Here is a 20059-nt window from a genome sequence, read left to right as displayed (position 1 = left end):
GCATTGAAAACCCCGAGGGTTACATTCAGAGTGAAACATGCCCAAAGCTCTCACTGCAGAGGTAGGAAAGGTAGGAAATTTCCCTGGAAACCCAGGGAAGAGGTTGGTGCTCTGGTCTCTGGGGGTGTTCAAGAACTGTGCAGATGTGGCACTGAGGAACACGGTCAGAGGATGTGGTGGAGTGGGCTGGGGTTGCGCTTGGGGATCTTAGTGGTCTTTTCCAACTTCAATGGCTCTATGACTCTACGAAGATACTAATGAAACTCTGGAGGTGCAAGAAGAAAACCTCCAAAGATAGCTCTCATCAATGGGCTCTGCTAAAAGAATGGGCTGAAACTCCCCCCATGCCCTCACATTGAGGGACTGGCTGTGGGCTCACTGCTGAGATACGGAGGTGTCAGAAGGATCGATCTCCTCAGTGCCCAGAGCATCTGCTCTCCTCCATCTCAGATGAGTCACGACATGATGCCAGATTTCGCTCTCCCTGATCATCTTTAGCTGTTGTTTATAATAAAAGTCAAGCGATCCATCTCTCCTGACAAGAGGAAGAGTTGCTCCAGGAAGCCCTAGACAGGTCAATTTCTATATTAAGGAGCTATTGCTTGACAGTTTCCTGGCCATAAATAGCTGTCCAGGCAGGCTGGAGGTTTTATTTAGCAATAACAAATAAAGAAGGCCTTAGACATAACTTCATGACCTCACTCCCCCTTCATTTCCCACCCATCTCCATGCAGCACAGTCCCATCCTCACCCCAGCACCCCTAGCAAAGCATCTCTCCCCATTGCCCACCTCCATGGTGCAGCTCCAAGCCCTGTATCTTCTCATTGCCCTGCTTGGATTCCAGCCCCAAAACCCACTCTGAGCCCATGGTTGCTCTGATGTAATCCAAAATAATCGCTCATAAAGGAACCCAGAGGAGTGAAGTGATCCCAGTGTCCCCAGCAGCACTGCAGGCATGCGCCGGTGCCAACTTGTGGAAACGCAGATAGGTTTTGTATCGCTGGCCATAATCTGCTGCAGCACAAATTAATTCCTGCTTGGCTTTCCATAAAAAAAAAGGGGTGAAAAGGAACCTCTGACCCAGAGGGCTGAAAGCTGAAAGTTCTTCACTGAAACATGCCCAAAGCTGCTGCAAACAAAAAGTACCTCCAGCACAGCCTCTGTTTTTCCATTCCTCAAGCCCTTCTCTGAACTTCTGGAAGACTCATTTCTGATTTTCTAATTCTTGGAGTTGAAAACCATGAAGGAAATACAAAAGAAAAACAGCATTTTGGAACTCTTTTATTATTTGGGTGGTTTTAACCATTCTTGTCATGTGGTTTGCCTAAAATAATAATAAAAAAAATTCTTGTTTGGAGCTGGGAAAGGATGAGCGGTGTGTTTATTTCATGTCTGACTCATCAGCTCGGTGTTGGTACACTGAATGCTTCAGAAGCTAACACTCTATAGAGATGTTCGTTTTTAATATAAAACAGTAAATGTTTAAAACAACCGTTGCTTTTCTTTTTCTTTTTTCTTCTCCCTGTTGTGGCCAATAAAACAGAAGGGAGGCCACACAGTTTACATTTTAATAAAATTAAGTTATTCGGTGCCACGTTATTACAGTCTTTATTGGAAAGTGGAATAAATTGCACACAGAGGAGTCATAGGAGGGAGAAATCACTGCGAATAAACATAGATTCTGGGATGCGTTTATTTGCTGGTTGCATCTCAAAGGAGGACAGCTTTCCGGGAGGAAAAAAAGACAGCCTCAGGGAGGCCACCCTGGGTCTCCTCGGATGGGGAGGAGCTTTCTGGGCACCCCATCCAGCCGGCGTCTTCCTCCCACATCCTCCAAGAGAAGCCCGTCCCACGGTGAGCCAGGCTGCGGGCACGAGGGGTTCTATGCGAGCGCCAGGGCGCACCACGAGTCCTGCCGCAGCGGCACGCTCAGCCCTGGCTGTGGGGCCATGCTGCTGGGAGAGAAGGGGTAGTCCTCCGGCTCAAATTTGAACTCGCCGCCGGCCAGCGCCTCGTCTGACTGGCTCTGTGCCTGCCCCAAGAGGGAAGGGAAAGGTGTAGTTAGACAGCAAGTCGTTATCGTGCTTATCCTAATGTCGTGGCAGGGCTCTGATAGGTCATGGGCACAGTATGTTATCCATCGTGCTAATTAGAGGTGACCAGGCCAGCAAGCATGGAGAAAGCATCCCAGCACCTGTCTGCATTTATTTATTGACAACATGCATGCTTTAGACATCGCTGGGCACGTGTCTATTTTTCAAGAGTGTAACACAGATCTGATTTATCTGTTTTGGACAAAAAAAATCTCACCTGCATGCATGTCCAGCTTGAGGGGGCTCAGACCCTGCACCAAGACAGGACAGGGCACCAAATGCCCATCTGCAGGTTAAGTTTAAGCCACTTTTTCCTCCAGAAAGATGAAACACCTCTCCCACCAAACAAATCCTTAGAGTCTAAAGCACAGATAACATACGGCCTTTTCTTGGGAGCTATAGAACTTTCCACCCAGGGTTGATCCCACTGGGTCACTGGGTGGCCTCTCAATGCAATGAGCAAATTGCTTGGCCTTATCAGGGCACTCAGGTCAGCCACAAGGAAGCGCGTGGGGCACAGCTCCTGTGCCTTACCTGGGACACCGACACAATGCCCTGCCCGGGGTACTGCGAGGTTGTGCTGGGCTCCGACTTTAAAGTGACCGTGCTGTCTGAGTTCGTAATGGAGGAAGGGGAGTTTGTGGCCGAAGTGGTGGATCCTGCAAGAAAAGGAGCACAGAGCAATGAAGGCACATGACAGACACAGGTTTATTCCTAAGGAGATCTGCATTTCAATAGCTAGCTCTGCACTGCGTGGCACAACACCACTGCTCTCTTTCTCCACCATCAGGGCAATGCTTTGTATTTGACTAGCAATGCTTAAGGGTTAGAACTAGAAGACCTTTAAGGTCCCCTCCAACCTAAGCCATTCTATGATTCTATGCTTGTGAGGAAGGAAGGAGAACCCATTCACAACCCAGCAGTGCCACTCCTTCTATGGCCCAGAAGGGCAGATGCTGAACGTGTCCCAGTCCCTTCTGGACTCCCAAACACACCACCCCAAGCCCCAGTTTTTTTCCTGTTGCCCGTTGTAGCTCAGATCTGCTTGAAGACAGTACTGTACGGCTGGAACCTGGTGCTCACAGAGCAGGAATCCCTCTGGGATCATGATACCAACAAGATTTTCTACCCCACATCCTTCTCTCACTCGAGGACTATGCCTAAATGAAGATCCTAAAGCAAAAGCAATCATCAGCGAGAAAAATCACAGTATGATTTTCTACTTTGCATAACTTCCTGCTGAGATGAACTGTGCCCCAAACCCCTGGGTTTGCTCCCTGGGTGGGAGCAGCACTGTACCTGTTGAGGTTTTGCCTTTGGTAATGTTTTTTGGCTTCCTTTTCCTCGTCTGGATGCTTTCCTTTTTCATGGCCAGAGGTCTTGGTACCTTGACATTCATAAGGTTTGGAATGATTAATATTGTGTTTTACTTAGCTCCTTCCCGCACACGCATTGCTTTCCTATTTACACGCTGCAGCTCATGCAATGCACCTAAAGTCCTTGTCCTTCACTACATGCTATTTTTCTCTGCAACAGGCCTTGGCTGGAAGATGTATAAGGCTAACAGCTAAGGCTTTCCCACAATTTATTTTTTCCTTTATTTCCTATTTTCCTTTTCCTGATTTATTGGTGACCCTTATGAGAGTGCACTACTAAATTAAACTGATGGCCGGGGCCTACACGACCCGGAGGGAGCAGTCATGGGATAAAGAGACTCGAACCTCCATGGCAGAAGCTTGAAGAGATCTGCATGGAGGAATGAAGACTTCTCTTGGCTGACAGACATGGTGCTAAAAGTTTCCATCCTCTGCAAACGAGTATTATCAGTGTACCTCCCAAGTACCTCCCATTTACCCCTTCACCTCATTCTGGGTAACCTCGGTAGAGGTCTCATAGCACTGAGCTATGGCTCTTCAGGCTCTGCTCCCTGCAGACCGGTGTCCCAGACCCAGCAGGAGGGATCCCATAACCCAGCACACCCCTGCCCTCACCCCATGGAGCTTCATGTACAAGCCGCAGGCGTTGCAGACGGGCTCCCCTTCGGCGTTCCTTCTCCAGAGAGTGGTGTTGGTTGTGTGGCAGTTAGTGCAACATAGGCCAGCACGTCTCGATGAGGACTTGAAAGCAAGCAAACAAACGCGTGAATGCACACATAGAAAAGGCAAACTGGGGAAGTTTCCTCTCATACAAAAACAAAATCTCTGTCTACAATGATTTCCTGGAAAACATAGAACATGCAATGTGAAGATAGCAAAATTCAGATGAAAGAAATTGCATTCAAATGAGATCACTCCAATTTGCAAGCGCTTTTTGCTTAAGCTCAATAATCCTGGCAGAATCCTCCCAGTCCATTTCACAAACCTCCAACGAGTGCTGGGAGTGATCAGGATCCAGAGCACAGTGCATATATCTCAGACGGAGACAGAAGGAAGATACCTAGCAGGCTTTCAGTTCACAAACAGCCAAAAACTGCAGTTGCTTTAAGTGAACTCCACTTCTGTTTCTCTGCACTCACAACTACCACTAAAGTTAGCAACACCCCAATTAATCTCTTGTTTAAGACAACTGGAATCAATTGGCTGAGCTGAGCAGAGCTGAGCTGAACTGGCCCATGAGTGGACCAGCAGAGTTATTTTCTGCATGTCTCACAGATAATCTGTTCCCTCACAGGCTGCAGAAACACCACGCAAACATTAACTAATTACATATTTTGTGAGTGCTGTGATTGCTGGCTCTGCAACGTTAATATTTCCAAACGAAGAAGGGAAATATTCTGGCAGAAGCAGCAAAATCATTTCTAACAACCGTACTCTGAGCCACTGGAAAATCCACAGGTCTCTATATACAGACGTGTCAGCTTAATAGGTGTTTCATTTCAACATCTCTTAGCACCTCACACAGGAACTATTTTAATAAGAGTAAGTATCCCAGTGATCTCAGTAACATCACGGCCTCTCTGCATTCAGGTGTGTGAATACATTATTCAGCCCTGAGAAGAATTACTCTGATTCCTCTCAAAGGCACACAATAGGCAATGCAGGCAATAAAGAATTCCCTGTTTGTTTATTTTTCCATTATACCCTGCAATCGTAAGTAATCAATATGACAAATGAGGTGGGGTGAGCAGGAATAAAAATGAAATGTTTTCACAAGGTTAGCAGTCGAAGAGAGATCAGCATTGAGTTTCAAGAGACACCAGTGACGGGCCCACACTTTGAATCAGTGGTTGCAAAGTGTTCTCAGCAACTATTTGCAAATAATGGTATTGCTCAGAAAATGGTTTGCCTTTCAAGAAATAACTGGGCAAAAATAATAATACGCTGAGGTGTGAGCTGACAAGCTGGGCACAGAGGAGGTCTCAACAGCTATTTTTGTCTGTAATATGGGGCATGGTGTCACAGCATGATCCTGGACCTGTTTTAGAGCTTTCTTAAAGCCTTAGAGCCACCAAGGCTGTGCCATTCACCTCTGCAAGCAGGAGGGCCCCCTGCCATCCAAGGGTGCTCAGCACCCCACACTGCTTCTATAAGGGCAAGGCCATGAGGTGCAGCTCCTGCCACAGGAGTGAGGGGGAATTTGGAGCCTGGCATGGGCTGCTGAGATCTATCATCACCTGCGGATGGACAAAGGCCAATGCAAAGCGCTTTGGAAAGCCCCGAAATTTCTGGGCAGGTCCCTGGGAGGGAGGAACACACTGTCCTGGTGTCACACGGTGTTGGGCTATCTGCTGAGGCATCAGTGCCTGCCTGTGTTTGCATCGCCTGCACAGCAGACACCATCCTCCATGGCCACACATTACACAGAAAACCCAGAAACCCTGTGAGAATCTGTCCCTACCCCACAGCTTGCCCGTGTAGCAAGAAAAAAGACAGTCAAGGCTGCTTTTGCTCACTGAAGGACGACGGTACAATACATTATTGCTGGTTCCCAGCAGTTCCCCTAAAAGAAAGCACATTTCTGCCTGCCTCCACCCCACTGCCTTTGTACCACTCTGACCTTGTCTAGGAAGTTGTTGACTTCAACATTGTGCTCCAGTGTTTATTTATACAAATGCACCGTACACTCAAACAAAAACTCTTCACGGACCCGGCTTGACAGCCAAGTGCTGCTGATAAGCTCGAGGAACCATGAGCTGGTGCCTATCACATTAACTGTGCGCAAGTGCTGCTTGGACAGCTTGAAAAATTCGGATCCAGCAGGGCAGGTCCCTCCAAAGGGAGGCCCAAAGCTGTAGGAGACTTTGCTTTGCTTGCTTTTCAGAAGTACAGCATGATAGAGGGCAGCTGATGGCAATGTGAAAGTGTCTGCAGCACACATGATACATGGAACTAGCAAAGACTCCAAGTCACTGAGGGACATGGTCAGTGGGCACGGTGGTCACGGGTTGATGGTTGGACTTGATGATCTTAACGCTCTTTTCTATCCTTAATGATTCTATGATTCTAAGTCAGAATGGTGTGGGAGCTGCCAGGCACAAGACTGGGTCTGTCGCCAGTGCTGCTCCTACCATGCTCCTGCACTGGGAAATGCTCATGGGCAGAGGCACCCAGCGCCAGGAGCTGCTCCGGTGTGGTGAAGGTGGTCTGGCTTTTAGGGCTGAGTCTAAGGTATCATCTTGTGAAACGTATCAATAAACTTTGGCTAGGAAGATCCTGCCTAAAATAAAGTGATGCTTCCCTCCTCCTCTCAGAAATATCCTTCCTGCTGAAAGCCACCACGCTGTGCGTCCAGATACAGACAGAAGAAAAGCAGCTGTCCCTGCTGCCATCATCACAGAAAAAAAGAAAAAATGGACTGCAAATGACAGGATGACTGCATGAGCTGCAGGCACCATCTGCACTATGTGCTCTATGTGCCACGTTGTGCTCGCTGGGGCCTTGCTCTGTGAAAACACAAGTTGGAATAACCACGGCACAGCGCCTGCTTACAGAACAAAGGTCGTAACGTAAAGGGCAAAAGAAACCCTTTTTCCTCTCTGTGCCTATATTTCGTTGTTCCTCATTGCTCCTCCAGCAGCGTGTTGCACCGCAGGCAGCCGTCCCCCATGGGTGCTGCAGAGAGGCTGTGAAATCATACGACCCCGAGCCCAGAAAGCAGGGAGCAGCTGGGGTGGTGGCTTTGCAGAGCACACCCAGGACCCTCTTGTCCATCGTCAGTGGGTCCTCCTGTTCTCTGCCTTGTTGCAAAATGGAACTGCAAAATGGTGGAGCAGCCACAGTTTTGAAGTCTGTCATTCCCGAGTCAGAATGGGAAGTCAAAATCACGGCCTCTTTCCTTTTCCATGCAATAAAACGCCATCAGGTATTTCAGCCTCACTGAAGTGTTTCCCCTGGATAAGAGTATCAGCTCTTTCACTTGGGCTTTATCACTGCATTGATAGCCAACATAACAAAACGGCTGGAAATGCTGTGATAATTCCCTTCTCGTCCCTCTGAAACAATCTTAAATCAGAAAACTTTGCTGAAATGTTATGTCAGTGTTACTAAAAAAAAGCCTCACAAGTGCTACTGACTGCCCCGTGCCAATAGCAATGGACAAAATATTGGGTAATGGCAAGACCTGTCCCAATGCCTGGGTGGAAAAGCTGCTCAAAGAGCCCTGGAAATTCAGCCAGTGCTGTGTTTTGATGGCAGGCTCTGAAACGCAGGGTTTGAGTTCGACTTTCAATACACAGATTGTGTTTGCTCCAAAGAAATCACCTGCTTTACTCCGAGATGTGCAGCTCAGCAGAGGCTGGAGCCTGGTGCTGGGGTGTATATGTAACATAATTACATTTTGGTGAGATGGGCAAATCCTACCGGATAACATAAAATGTATCGCAGGAACGCACTGATTTTGGTGAGTTGTCATTACGGAGTGATCTTCTAGAGAGCCTCTGCTTGTTTCATTTTGCAAATAGAACCACATTTCCACGATTAAAAGCGAAATGAAGTATTTTATGCAATCCTAGATTTGTTTCTTATTGTTTCTTTGCACAGAAACTTGTCACTGTTGGGTTACTGCTAACAGTTTGTTTTGCAACACACAAAATAACTGCGGGAATACACCCGAGCAACAGCAAAAGGAACTCCCAGCTGTTCCCCAGCACGGCTCAGACAAACATCCTGTTTGTAATGACTGCTTCTGATGACAAGCTCTGAAACCAAAACTGTTACCACCAAATTTAAACATCCCAAAGTGACTGCACACAGAAAAAGGAGGCTCCTTTCCTCTCTCACCATGGGATCCCAATTGGAGGAAGCCCAACACTATGATGTGGGGAATTAATGCTTTACGCTGCCGACAAACAAGGAACTACCAAACCCCAAATTCTCCCTTAGGAGGTTCCAGGTGTGGTCACTGTTCCCCATCCCGCTCCCATCGCAACCCGCCTGGGATCAGCCCTGCCTTTTCCAACTGCTCTGCCTGCACGTCCTTATGAAGAACCAGCGCACCATCACTACTGTAATAGGAAAAAAGCAACAAGCCTACGCTGGGAACAAGCTGGGAACAGAGTTGGGAGCAGCCTATAGAGTCCCATACGTTTCCATACTGCAGGGACCCCTCCATTCGCCGCTCCCCCTTCTTGGTGCTGAGCTCCAACCTTTCGGGAGCAGTAATTTTGCAGCTTTTCTCCTTCTGAACCACTCTGGCTGACATCAACAGCATCTATTCACAATTAGACTGAGAATCCAGCAGGCCCTAACACAGAGATGCCAACAGAATGTGCACCAGCAGCAGCCTCCAAAGCCTGCCCCCAAGCCACCCCCAGGCAGTCCAGCAGTGTCCCCTTCTTACCAGCCTCTTCTGGGGTTTGAGCGGCCGGTTGATGCCGTTCATTTTGTGGTAGAGCCCGCAGGCGTTGCACAGGTAGTGCCCGGTGCCATCCTTCCTCCAGAGCGGTGTGGACATGGCCCCACAGTTCACACACTCCCGACCATCCCCAGGAAACTCCTCCAAATACTCTGGAAGAGAGAGCCGAGGTCAGGAGCCGGCCCCATCGCAACGTGCCACCCGTGTGTGGGGCACTGCAGGGCTCTAATCCCCCGTGCCCCACTGCTGCCATGCAAGGGATAACCAGGAGCTTGCCTCCATCCTGTAGAGCATGGGAAAAAATAAATAAATCCTTTATTCTCCCCCCACGACTTCATCTTTCAATATTTTGCTCTAAGGCAAGGGGGATTTTCATCTACCCACACCCCAAAAATCGCAAAAGGGCTGTGGATGCCTCCAGGATGGGAACAAACAGAGTCCATCCATGGTGTTATCCCTCCTCGGGCTGTAAAGATATTCCTAATTATCACCACGGTAATGATGAAGCCAGGGTTAAACGGGGCGCTTTTCCCGACTTCCATCACTGCGTGGTGCTCACCGGGGGCTCGGTGCTGTGCGGGGTCTGCATGGAGGTTCAGCACTGCCGGCCCCACGCAATGCTCAGCAGCCACAAACGGCCCTCCCGGCCCCAAATATCCCCTCACTGGGGCTCCTCCGGGCATTTCTCCTCTCCCGATGGCCCCCGGAGCCGCCCGGCTCCAGCACTGCGCTTTACCCCACAGCCCGGAGAGAACGGAGCGAGCCTCCGATATGAGAGCAGGATTTTCCCACTTTCTCCTCTTTTTTTTTTTTTTCTTTCCCCTCTCTCTTTTAGAAATAATCTCCTTCGACGTGAACGTTGTTTTCTTCCAAAGAAAAATACTCTACCCCCCCCTCTCCCCCGCACCTCCTTCATTTTCGGTCGCCTTAAAAAAGATCCGACTGCAAGAAAAAAAAAAAAGGCAAAGCAAAAAATCAAAATAAAAATAAATTTTAAAAAGTGTAGATGGGAGGGAAGGAAGGAAATAAAAAAAATAAAAAAGAGATAATGAAAAAAAAAAAACGTTAAAAAAGAATTTAAAAAGCAAGCCATAATTCATTAACTGAAAAAAAATGTATAGTTTACGCTACTTAAGAGCGGTTTACACTATTCAAGAGCAAAAATAAACGGCACAGAGGACGGCGGTCTTTCCTCCGGGTCCCAAAGCAGCAAACTCGAAGTGCAGGAGACATTTCCTCCCTCGGTTAGAGCGGGGCGATCCGACCCCGCACAACGCAACGGATTTTCCGAGACAAAGAGAAAATCCTGGAAGCGAAGCGCTCCCGAGCATCCCCGGGTGGGAGGTAACGCCAGCGGGGAGGGGGCTGCGTCCCAGCTTTGCTTTGTTCTTGGGGCAAAGATAAGATAATTTGGATCGCCGCAGTCAAGATGATAACGCGGCTGAGGTCTTGAAGCGGCTTTGAAAGGGCTTTGCGAGCCGCCGCCGGACGAGGATGCGGGAACAACCCCGGGGAGCATTGCTACAGCGAGACCTGAAAATTGCGTCTGTTTGGGTCGTGCTTTAAAGAGAGCCTGCGGTGTGGGTGCGGGGGAACAGTGCGGGGCTCACGGGTCAATGCATGAACCTCTCCAAAGGCCGCGGGGCGCTGCAGCTGCGGACCTGTTTGGGTGAAGGCGAATGAGGAGACCGAGAGTCTGTCCGAATATAAACTCATTTACCACAATAAATTACTTAAAAGGGTGGGAGCTATAAATCTGCCCCGCTAATTTAAACACAAGGGTAAGTATTGAAGTACAGGCACAAAGTCGATATTGTGGAGAGGAGATATTCGCGGGGGGGTGAGGGGTGCTGGACGGTCTCTGCTCCTCTGTTCTCTCCTTTGAAACGCGTTCTTTGCCCTCCGTGTAACACAAACATACACACGCACGCACAGAACGCTCCGTATAGGGTCAGCCCGCCGTTCCCTCTACCCGAACCATCCTTCCATCCTGGGTAAAATCTTCCCGATGGGAAACAAAACCCGCGGCGCGGTTCATCCCCACCAAAGCACCGCGCACGGAGATGCTCCGACTCGAACCGAGAGAATCTCAACGCCCAGAGGCGGCGGTGAGGGCGACCTACCGAAGGTTGACCTGCGGCCGGGCAGGGCCGCCTGCCTTGTCTGCAGGCTGTGCAGCACGCTGCTCTCAAAGTGTCCGGCCGTCCACGAAGGTGGTAGCTCGGGGGTCACGTAGGCAGGGTAGGGGCTGGAGTAGGACCCGTTAACCGAGCGCACCAAAGCGTTGCCGTACTGCTCCCGGCCCCCGCCGCCCAGCAGCAGGGGCCCCTGGTAGGCACCGTCGCGCCCCGGGGGGCTGCTGCCCGGGGGGCTGTGGGGATACGAGAAACCCGACGGCGGGTGCGGGCTGCCGGCGTTGAAGGCGGTGGTTTCGCCGCTGCTCTGAGCCCAGCCCGGAGGGTTGCCGAGGTGGCTTTGGTGCGGCTCGCAGCTTTGCAGGTAGGGGAGCGTCTGCAGCACGGAGGGCACCCGGGTGGTGGGCACGTAGACGGGCGAGCCGGTCGACGAGTGCAGGAAATTGCCGGAGTCGTGGGAATAAGCCGACTGGCCATGGTTGGGGGCGAGGGCCAGGCCCTGATACATGTTCCGTCCTCGGCGGCGGCGGCGGCGGCTGCTCAGGGCCCGGCCGGCTGCGCCCCGACGTTGCCGAAGCGCTCACTCAGAGGCACCTGAGGGGCAGAGCCGAGAGTCGCGGCTGAGCGAGGCCGGAGCACCCCGCACCTCTCCCGGCCCCCGGTCCCCGACCCACTCCCCGCTCCCAGATCCGTCTGCGGGAGACCCCGCGGACCCCGGTCCGAGGCCCTTCTTGCTTCCCCTAGTGAAAGCACCGCTTTCCGTAAAGCAGGAGCTTTCGCTTTATGTATATGCTGAGATTTCTCTCTCCTTTAAGCTTTCCTCTGGTCCGCTCCGTCCCATAGGGTCGACCAAAGAAATCCACTGAACGAACAGCAGCGCCCGCGGCTCCGTCCCACCCGGCCCCGTCCCAGCTGCTCGGGCATTTCCAAGGATCCGAAAAAAACAGATTTTTTTTTTTTTTTTTAACAAAATTTTTTCCTTTCCCGGTTTGTTTTTTTTTTTTTTTTTTTTTCTTTTTCTTTTTTTTCTGAGCTCCGGGCCTGGAGCAGGCACCGGGGCCTGGTGGAAGAGCTGGTGGAAGGGAGATGCGGGCTGTGCCGGAGTCCCCGGGGCGCTGGGGCCGGGAGCTTTGGGCAGCGGCTCCGGCCCAGGGGCGGCCCCGATGTCCCCCAGCGGCCAACGCTGCCGTTTTCTTGTTGAAAAGAGAAATAACGCTACCACGGCCTCCCCGTGCTGATGGAGCCATCGCAGTTACAGGGGGACCTCACTCCCCAAAAGAGCATCCCACCCCCGGGTGCCTCATCCCATATCGGTACTCACATGGCAGCGGGCCGAGAGCGGAGCCGGGCATGGCCGGGTGGGCATGAAGCTGCGCTCAGACCATGCAGGGAAATCCCAGGAAAATCAGAATAATAATAATAATAATAGAATAAAGTTTATAGGAAAAAAAACCCAAACCAAAACAAAAAAACAACACCAAACAAAAATGAAAACTACCACCACTGTGCCCAGGCCGTGCGGGGCCGGCGCTCCCTCCCCCGTTCCTCCCTCCCTTCCTTCGCCGCCGTCTCCCGTGGGTGCGTCCCCGGCTGCGCCCGGCGGGGAAGTGGCGGCGGCGGCGGCGGCTCCGGCTCTTTACGGCGGGGGCCCCGGTGCGGCCCGGCCCACGTGACGGCCGCCGGGGTAGCCCCGGTCCCGGCGAGGATTGGGCTCCTCCCGGCGGGGGTGTTGGGGGTTGGGATACGTCCCGCCGGCTCCTCTCCCGGCGGGGGGGACGCGCCCTTCGGTTCTCCCCTGGAGCGGGGCCGTGGGCGCCGGGAGGACGGGGGCAGAATGCGGCCCTCGAGGACGACCCGCGTCCCCCCTTTCCTGTTGACCCCCCCTCCCACCTCCAGCCGCAGGGATGGAGGTGTCCGCCCGCCCCCGGGCTGGGGGTGGCTCCCGGCTTTATTTTTTCTGGGTTTCTCCGCTGTCCCAGCGGGAGGCGATGCCCCCCCCCCGGATCCTGGTTTCTCGCAGGAACCAGAGGGGAACACACCGAGACCTTTCCGACCGGGCTGTCGGGTTGCAGAGGACGTGGCGAAGCGCTTTTCTGCTTCGAGTGAGAGCTCCCGCACTCGCCTGCGACAAAACCCAGAATACTGGGGACGGGAGTCTCACCAGCAGGGCCCCCACCTCTCCGTGCACAACCCCAGCGGCGAGTGATCCCGACGCCAGGGCGATGCTCGCAGTCGTGTCCAGGTCTCAGGGCGGCTCCGACCCCTCGCCGCCCCGTCGGGGCCCTGCTGTCCCCATTCCGTCTGCTCTGCCTCATTCCTGGGGCTCTGCTGTTCCCCGGGGGAGCGCGGCCTCCTCCCTTGCAGCTGACCGCGCAGCAGGGACCCGCAGCGGGCCGGGAAACAGCAGAAGCCTTTTCTCCAATTTTCCCCGTCTGTTCGTCCCCAGGAAGGGGCGGTAGGAGGGGAAGGCGCACTTAAATCCCCGCGTCCTCCTGACCCGGTAATTTGGTCGATTTAACTCTTCTCTGAGACAGGGCAACGGGACCGGTCCCCACCGGCTGCCGGCACGTTCCCTTCCTTCGGAGGGAAAAAATAATTTCGTCATTCTTAGGATTTGCTTTCGGGAGCGGCTGTCGGGATCCGGCCCCGAGCCCTCCCGACAGCCGAGCTCCGAGCGGTCGGGGGAGTGCGGCCCGGCTCCGCGGGGACCACCGCTGCGGGAAGGGTGGGAAATTTCGGCTCCAAAATAAACCGGGGCAGGAATGCCAGCTATTTCCCTCCGAATAATGCGAGGCAACAGGCTGGGGATCTGTATTTATTTCCTTGCTACGTTCAGGAGAAAGCGGCCGTTTACTACCGTCCCTCGAAACAAAATAATTGTTGTACGTATATTAAAAAGATGCACTAGAGAAAGAAAATAACAACGGGAAGAAACGTCTCACGCGTTAAAACAGCTCCAAACCCGCGGCAGCCGCGGCTGAAGCACCGCCGGAGCTCCGTTCGTTTCGGTTCTGTGGTTGGGAGCGGGTGAAGCCGTCGGGCTCGGCCGTTGCCCGCGGATGCGTGAGTTCCCAGGCGTTGCAATTACAAAGCGCCATTTAATGGTGATTTAGTCTTGAAAAGATCAAAAATAAATAATAATAACAATAATAATAAAAAACGTGCGAACCGCCCGTTCCTGTCGCTTGTGGTGTTCAAATAAAAATAGGAACACTGAAAGAAACGAGGCTATGCTGAAATCCGGGGGCATTTTCGCTAGCCTCACGAAAACCTGCCCGCAGACGCGTTGCCTGTGCGTGTATTCAGCCCCCTCCGATTTAGCACTTTTCCAACCCAATTTTTCCTCGCCGTGGCATCAGCTCTGCCCTGCGGTGCTGCCAACCGGAGCGGCGGGTTCTGAGGTGGCTCCTCCCGCAGTCGCCCCGGGCAGAACCGCGGGGACACGCAGGGCTGCGGGCAGGTGATCCCGCACCGGGGCTTTCCAGCAAGAACCCCGGCAGTTTACCGCAACTTTCCGCGGTTGGACCGGCTGCGTGTTGCGGGACGAGCTGGGCAAAGCCCGGGGTGCTGCCACCCCGTCCACGCGTGACTGCAGCCTGGGTGTTAGTCCCGCAGCCGATAGTGAAGATGGGGAGACGGTGAGTTCGGGGTGACCACGGGGTAGGGGGCCGCACCCGGCGCTCGGAATGAGCCTGCCTTTCTTTGCTATTTGGATGGTTTTGGAAAAATTCGAGTTGCTCTCAGTGCACGGATCGGCCCTAGGTCCTCCTTCGAACCGGCCGCGGACGATGCTTTAGGGCAGCCGAGATGGAGGGGACGGCGCGGCCGTGTCGGTGTGCCGCCCGCAGCCCTCACTCGGCCGGGACGTGGGATGAGGAACGGGCGGGGTCTCCCTGACGCTCCCTACACCGCCGAGGTAGCCCCTTCACCCTCCCCCCCCCCTCCCCTCCAAATGCCGGACAGGACACGGTGCCGGCGCTGTGTGGGACTCGAGAGGGACCCGATGTGGGCACAGAGCCGAGCATGAAGTGCCAGAGCTCTCTGCATATCCCCCAGATCCTAAAGAAGTTTAGACGTGCACAAGAAACCCAGACACAAACGCCGGGGCAAGTGTTCCTCGGACTCCTGGAGAGACCAAATCCCTCTCCTCCATTCCCACCCGGAGTTCATCCCTAGGACAGATCTCTGCCACCGCGGCCGTTAGATAGGCTGGGTCGGACCCGTCCCTGCTTTTCCAGGCCAGCGTTCTGCAAGAGGCAGAGTCGGTGCCCCCCGTCCAGGCTGGGTCCGAGGAGGGCCGGTGCTTCTCGGCACGGCTCTCTGGGGAGGCCTGACCCCTCCAGGTGAGGCTCCCCCGGCCCGGGACAGACTGCCCGGCGCCCCGGCCCCTCGGCCCTAATCCCGCTCCGGCTGATTTGTGAGCCCTACGCGGGGGCGGACGCACGGGAGCGCGCTGCGAGGTCCCGAGGGGGGCCCTTAGCCCCCTCCAACAACAAAAGAAGAAAAAAGGGAAAAAAAAAAAAAAAAAAAGAAATGGAAAGTGGAGAGGGGAGGGTAGGAACATACCCAGTCCTGCTGCTCCTGGCAGGCAAGAGGCAAGGCGCACCCTGAGCGGGGAATTCCGAGTCCCTCTCGTTCCATCGAGAGGGTGGCAATTAATTAAATACGCTCCCCTCCTCCCCCCGCCTCTCCCGGGCCACAGCATCCTCCCCCGGGGCTCAGAGGCGGCTCGCGGCCCTCCGCCCTGCTGCGAAGGGGAACCCATCGAGTGTTTGGCCCCCGCAGCCCCCATGGGCAGCGCTGAGCTTTCTAGTTCCGCGCCCATCTGCCAAATGAATGGCTCCAGGGGGAGGACGAAGTCCCCAGAGGCTGCTTCCTCCGGCTCAGGTGAGCTAAGAAAATGAGGGACCTATGCGAAGGGACCGGTAGGGTCTATGCTACCCTGGATCAGCATCTATGGTCCCCATCCCCTGCTCCACATCCCTCCTGCCCACTGTATCCTGAGCCCTTTCCTGTCCTGTCTCCAAGGCTAGTGAGGGGCTGTGGGCAAAGGGTGAGCTGCTCCAGGCCAGGCAAGCAGGGACAGGGGGTTTGTGCCTGTAGGAGTGAGGGGGACCAGAGGGCTGAAGCTCAAAGGGGTTAAACAAACAGTAGGCTCCGCCAAAAAATATTTATCTCCTGCTATATGCATGTGGCAGTGGCTCTCAGGTAGAGGGGCATTAGTGGAGAGGGAAAGTATTTTGAATCTTTCCCCCTCTTACTCTCGGCTTCAATCCTGTTTTGTTCCTTAGCCCATAAGAGTTTAACTGGCATGAAAAATAAAAGCAGTTCCATAGAGCTGATGTTGGCTGCTGTCCTCTAACAGCCCTGAACACGGGGATGCTGCAGTCTCAGCTGTTCCTCCAGCTACTCTCAAGTCAACAGCAGTCACAAAAATCACCCCACTTCCTTTGGTATTTAAAGCAAACCAAACACAAACAACAATTTGTGCCCCCTAAAGATGGGTACCTAGGCATGAGCTTGTGGCCTTTGCTTGTGTGATTTTGGCCTCAATTATTTAAAATGCATTTTCCCTTATTTTCAGTTAACATAAAGTGTTGGGATCCCACAGCAGATGAGGGCAGAGGTGTGGGCTGGGGCTGCAAAGCCACTGCTGGGAGCGGCCCAGGAGGGCTCACACCACCTCCTTGTTTGCAGATGGGCAAATGGAGCATCCCGGGGTTATCAGAGGCAGGGGTCTCTGTGGGCTTCCACCTAACCCCAGCCCCATGGCACAAGGACATTCAGCATAGTTCCCAGCAGGGGCTCAGCACCGTGGTGGAGGTGAGGATCCAACCAACCTGGATCCGTACTGCATAATATTTTTCATACTGTGAAAATGGAAAGAGTTTCTCTGAGCAAACTGGTGATGGCAGCTAGCAGAGGAGCAGCGAGCAAAATCTCCAACACAAAACCACCTCCAGAGCCCACCCAGCCATGTGGGGTTTGCACTGTGCTCCCCACTTCCCGGGCACTAAATGGGGAAAGGGGGGGGGGGGGGGGGGCAGGGAAAAAAAAGAAGAGGGAAAAAAAAGGGCTATTTTGGTATATTAACCTCCCTGTGGCCAGGTGAAAGGTTAAATTCACATGATTCATTGGCGGCTGAGAGACAGCACTTTGTTGCTAGGATTTTGGGGAATGCGGAGGGCTCCGGCGAAGGAGTCTCGCTAATCTTTAAGGGAGGGAGCCAGGCTCCTGTCTGACGGCTGCAGGCCCAGCGGCTCTGTGTTTCATTTCAGACTGTCACTCTCCTATCTCTCAGCTCACTCCCAGCTCCAGCTTGCTGCCAGATCTTGGGAACTGTTAACTCAGACAAATTTATAGATGGAAAAAGAACAGTTAGCCATTGTTCCTGGGGTGGGGGAGGGAAGGGAACGAGGACCTTCAGCGACCAAAGTCGTGATGTAACCTGGTTGGTGTGGTGTGGTTGGGAGAGACTGCAGTGGGTCTTCCTGTGCTGTGCAGGGAGATTGGGACTGCTATTGACTGCTAAATGTTGGGAAATAGGATGCTGGTGCCCAAGCCTATAGGAGATCTTTTTAGCGTGTTCCCACAGATGAGTGGTCTCTCCCAGTGGGACACTCTGGGATATGAGCTCACTTTTTCACCTCAAATCCCATGATGCCAGCTGTTTTTTCCTGAAACTTCAGATTTTAACGTGAGTACCAGTGTTTTCATAAGCAAAGTGTCTGGCTTTGTGGGGTGCCAAGGAGATGGGACAAAAGGGAGATCTCCAGGATTAAAAAAGAAAACTGAAACAGCAAATCCAGGTTCATTACTGTTTGGGAGTGCCATGATTTTTAGGAGGCGCTACTGAATTTGGGAACTTCGGGCTGTGTAGGAGTAGAATGTATTTTTGTCTACACAGGAGAAAAGTGGAGACCAAGGAGTTGTGTGACACAGTGCTTTGCTCACCAGTTAGATACTGCCCCAACAGCCTTGAGCCTTGAAAAGGCTGAATACCTTTTCAGTATTAAATTAAAAGTCATATTTGGAAAACAAGAGAGCACTCACTGACCCCAGTATTTGGTTTACAGCTTTTGGATAGACTATGGCTCCTGAGCATGGCTCTTTTTTGGACACATCTCTTCCACAGCTTCCAGAGCAGACACAGCCTCAGAGAGTCTCCCAGCAGCAGGGCTGTGCTGGTGTTGCCATCCTCATGGCTTCTGTGGTCCTCTTCAGCATCTGGAGATCATCTCTGGTCCTTTGCTCACAGCTTGTTTGTTCACAGGGACACAGGGAAGGCTTTGGAGGCTGGTAGTGGGTCTGCTTCTGCACACAGCTTCAGGCCAGGAGGAAGCTACACCTCAGTGCAAGAAACCACTTGGGCTTTTAGAACCACTCTGACTCCAGATCTCCAGTGTTATACCTTTGTAGATGTGTACAGAGTGGATGGAAATAATGAGTTTTGAACTTTAAAAATAAATGACAATTTATGAAGTCTTTGGGTAATCCAGCCACTTGAGAGCCTGGCTGTACAGAAGATGCTGCCCTCTTCCAGGGCCTGAAGAGATGCAGTGTCTTTTTTTTTCAGAATTCTGTACAAATTGGATTCTGAAGGACCAGAAGGCACCTGGGTCCTAAAGCATGCTTCCTCCTTATTCTGCTTATGAGTTTTATGTTGCTTTGCAGTCCAAAGTCAACTGCAATATTAATGCTCATTGTCCACTTAATGTTGTATCTGTAAGCAGAAGCATTTATTTTTCCCACTGCAGTTTTGGTGTGAAGTTGTTGACTCAAAACACTGGCATAGAACAGATGTGCACTTATAAATGCAGATCTGAATTCATGTCTGTAGAAATCTTCCACTGAAGTTAATGAAGATGCCCCAGTGGAGCGCTGTTTGCATTTGGGGCTAATTTTCTCTTTGCACCTTTCTCTTCGTCTATTTTATGTGCTTCAAAATAATCTTCCTTGAGGAAGAAATGGCACAATGGATTCTCATAAGCAAGGCACTGAAAGGATGTGACGAATGAACAGTTCAGCCTTTCCTATCTAGTAGAACTCAACTTAATGTTTGCTGCATTGCTTTGCCATGCTTAATTTTAATACCCCCACATCCAGTGTTTTTTCTGCCTTCATTCACCACGTTTGCAGGCTGCTCTTTCTTTTCACAACTTCTCTACCACATCTGACCTGCTGTGGTTTTGGCCAGCAACCCTTCTCCTCCACCTCCCTCAAATCCCCTTGCCACTTCTCTCCGCCTCTCTGGCTGCATCCCTGACCTCCCCTACCCTCATTTTTCACCCTCTGTGCAACCTCTCAGCCCTCACTGCCTGCATTTTTCATCCACTTTGGCATGGAAACATGGCTCCAATTAGTTGGGAAGGTGGTGTGGAGAGGGAGAGGTGACCATTACCGACAAAGCAGAAGCAAAGCACCTCTTGCAGTATCTGGACAACTGCTTCTGTGTTTTAATGCTCTGGACTTGGTGAGGAGGAAGATAGAGGTTTTTCTTACCTCTCTTGACTTGCAAATATAAAGTCAAGGCAGAATCTGGGCCGTAGCTGGTGCTGCCCAACTGCTTTCTCCTTGCACAGTGGAAACCCTGTGGTCCTGTGTTCATAGTAGTGCACGGGGGAGTACTCGGCACTGGGCCACTTGCAATCTCCTGCTCACTCCTGAGATTGCACAGAAACACACTGAGCAAAGCCATGTGTTACAAGGAGCCACTGGAATGACTTGAAGCAAGCTGAGATATGCAGAAGCAGAAGTCCTGGCAAGACTTTATTTGGTTCCCTGTAGACAGAAAATGATGAGTACATATATCTCATCTGCCTGCACGCAGGCCAATCTCTAGACAGAGTTTAGCCATTGCCCAGTGTTTCCAAACCTCCAGCTCCACAGCTGGTCAGCTGGGCCTTTTCCACAGCCAAAACTGGGTCCTCCCTCCAGGGCTGTAGCTGATCTGCATACAATGGGCACCGTGGGTTGAAGCTAAGGTCACCACTGAACGTGTGTGTTTCCAAGGGCTGTTTGATCAAACAGAATTTGCA

The 20059-nt window shown here is 52.3% G+C and overlaps 1 protein-coding gene across 1 annotated transcript; it reads right to left on the bottom strand.

Annotated features, from left to right (window-relative positions):
• Window positions 1-1266: 1266 nt before the first annotated feature.
• On the bottom strand, window positions 1267-12612 carry GATA5 (GATA binding protein 5). The gene is made up of 7 exons (XM_042884772.1): window positions 12343-12612; window positions 11010-11615; window positions 8872-9038; window positions 4086-4211; window positions 3394-3481; window positions 2629-2753; window positions 1267-2033 (listed from the first exon to the last, which is right to left on the bottom strand). Exons 2-7 carry the CDS (start codon window positions 11527-11529, stop codon window positions 1884-1886), a joined length of 1176 nt encoding a protein of 391 aa, XP_042740706.1. The 5' UTR covers window positions 11530-11615; window positions 12343-12612; the 3' UTR covers window positions 1267-1883.
• Between the last annotated feature and the right edge of the window lie 7447 nt (window positions 12613-20059).

This window comes from Lagopus leucura, unplaced genomic scaffold, assembly GCF_019238085.1.
Source record: "Lagopus leucura isolate 7727_CA_CO unplaced genomic scaffold, USGS_WTPT01 Super-Scaffold_100045, whole genome shotgun sequence".
Classification (NCBI taxonomy): domain Eukaryota; kingdom Metazoa; phylum Chordata; class Aves; order Galliformes; family Phasianidae; genus Lagopus; species Lagopus leucura.
This window is presented reverse-complemented; position numbering and strand designations above follow the sequence as displayed.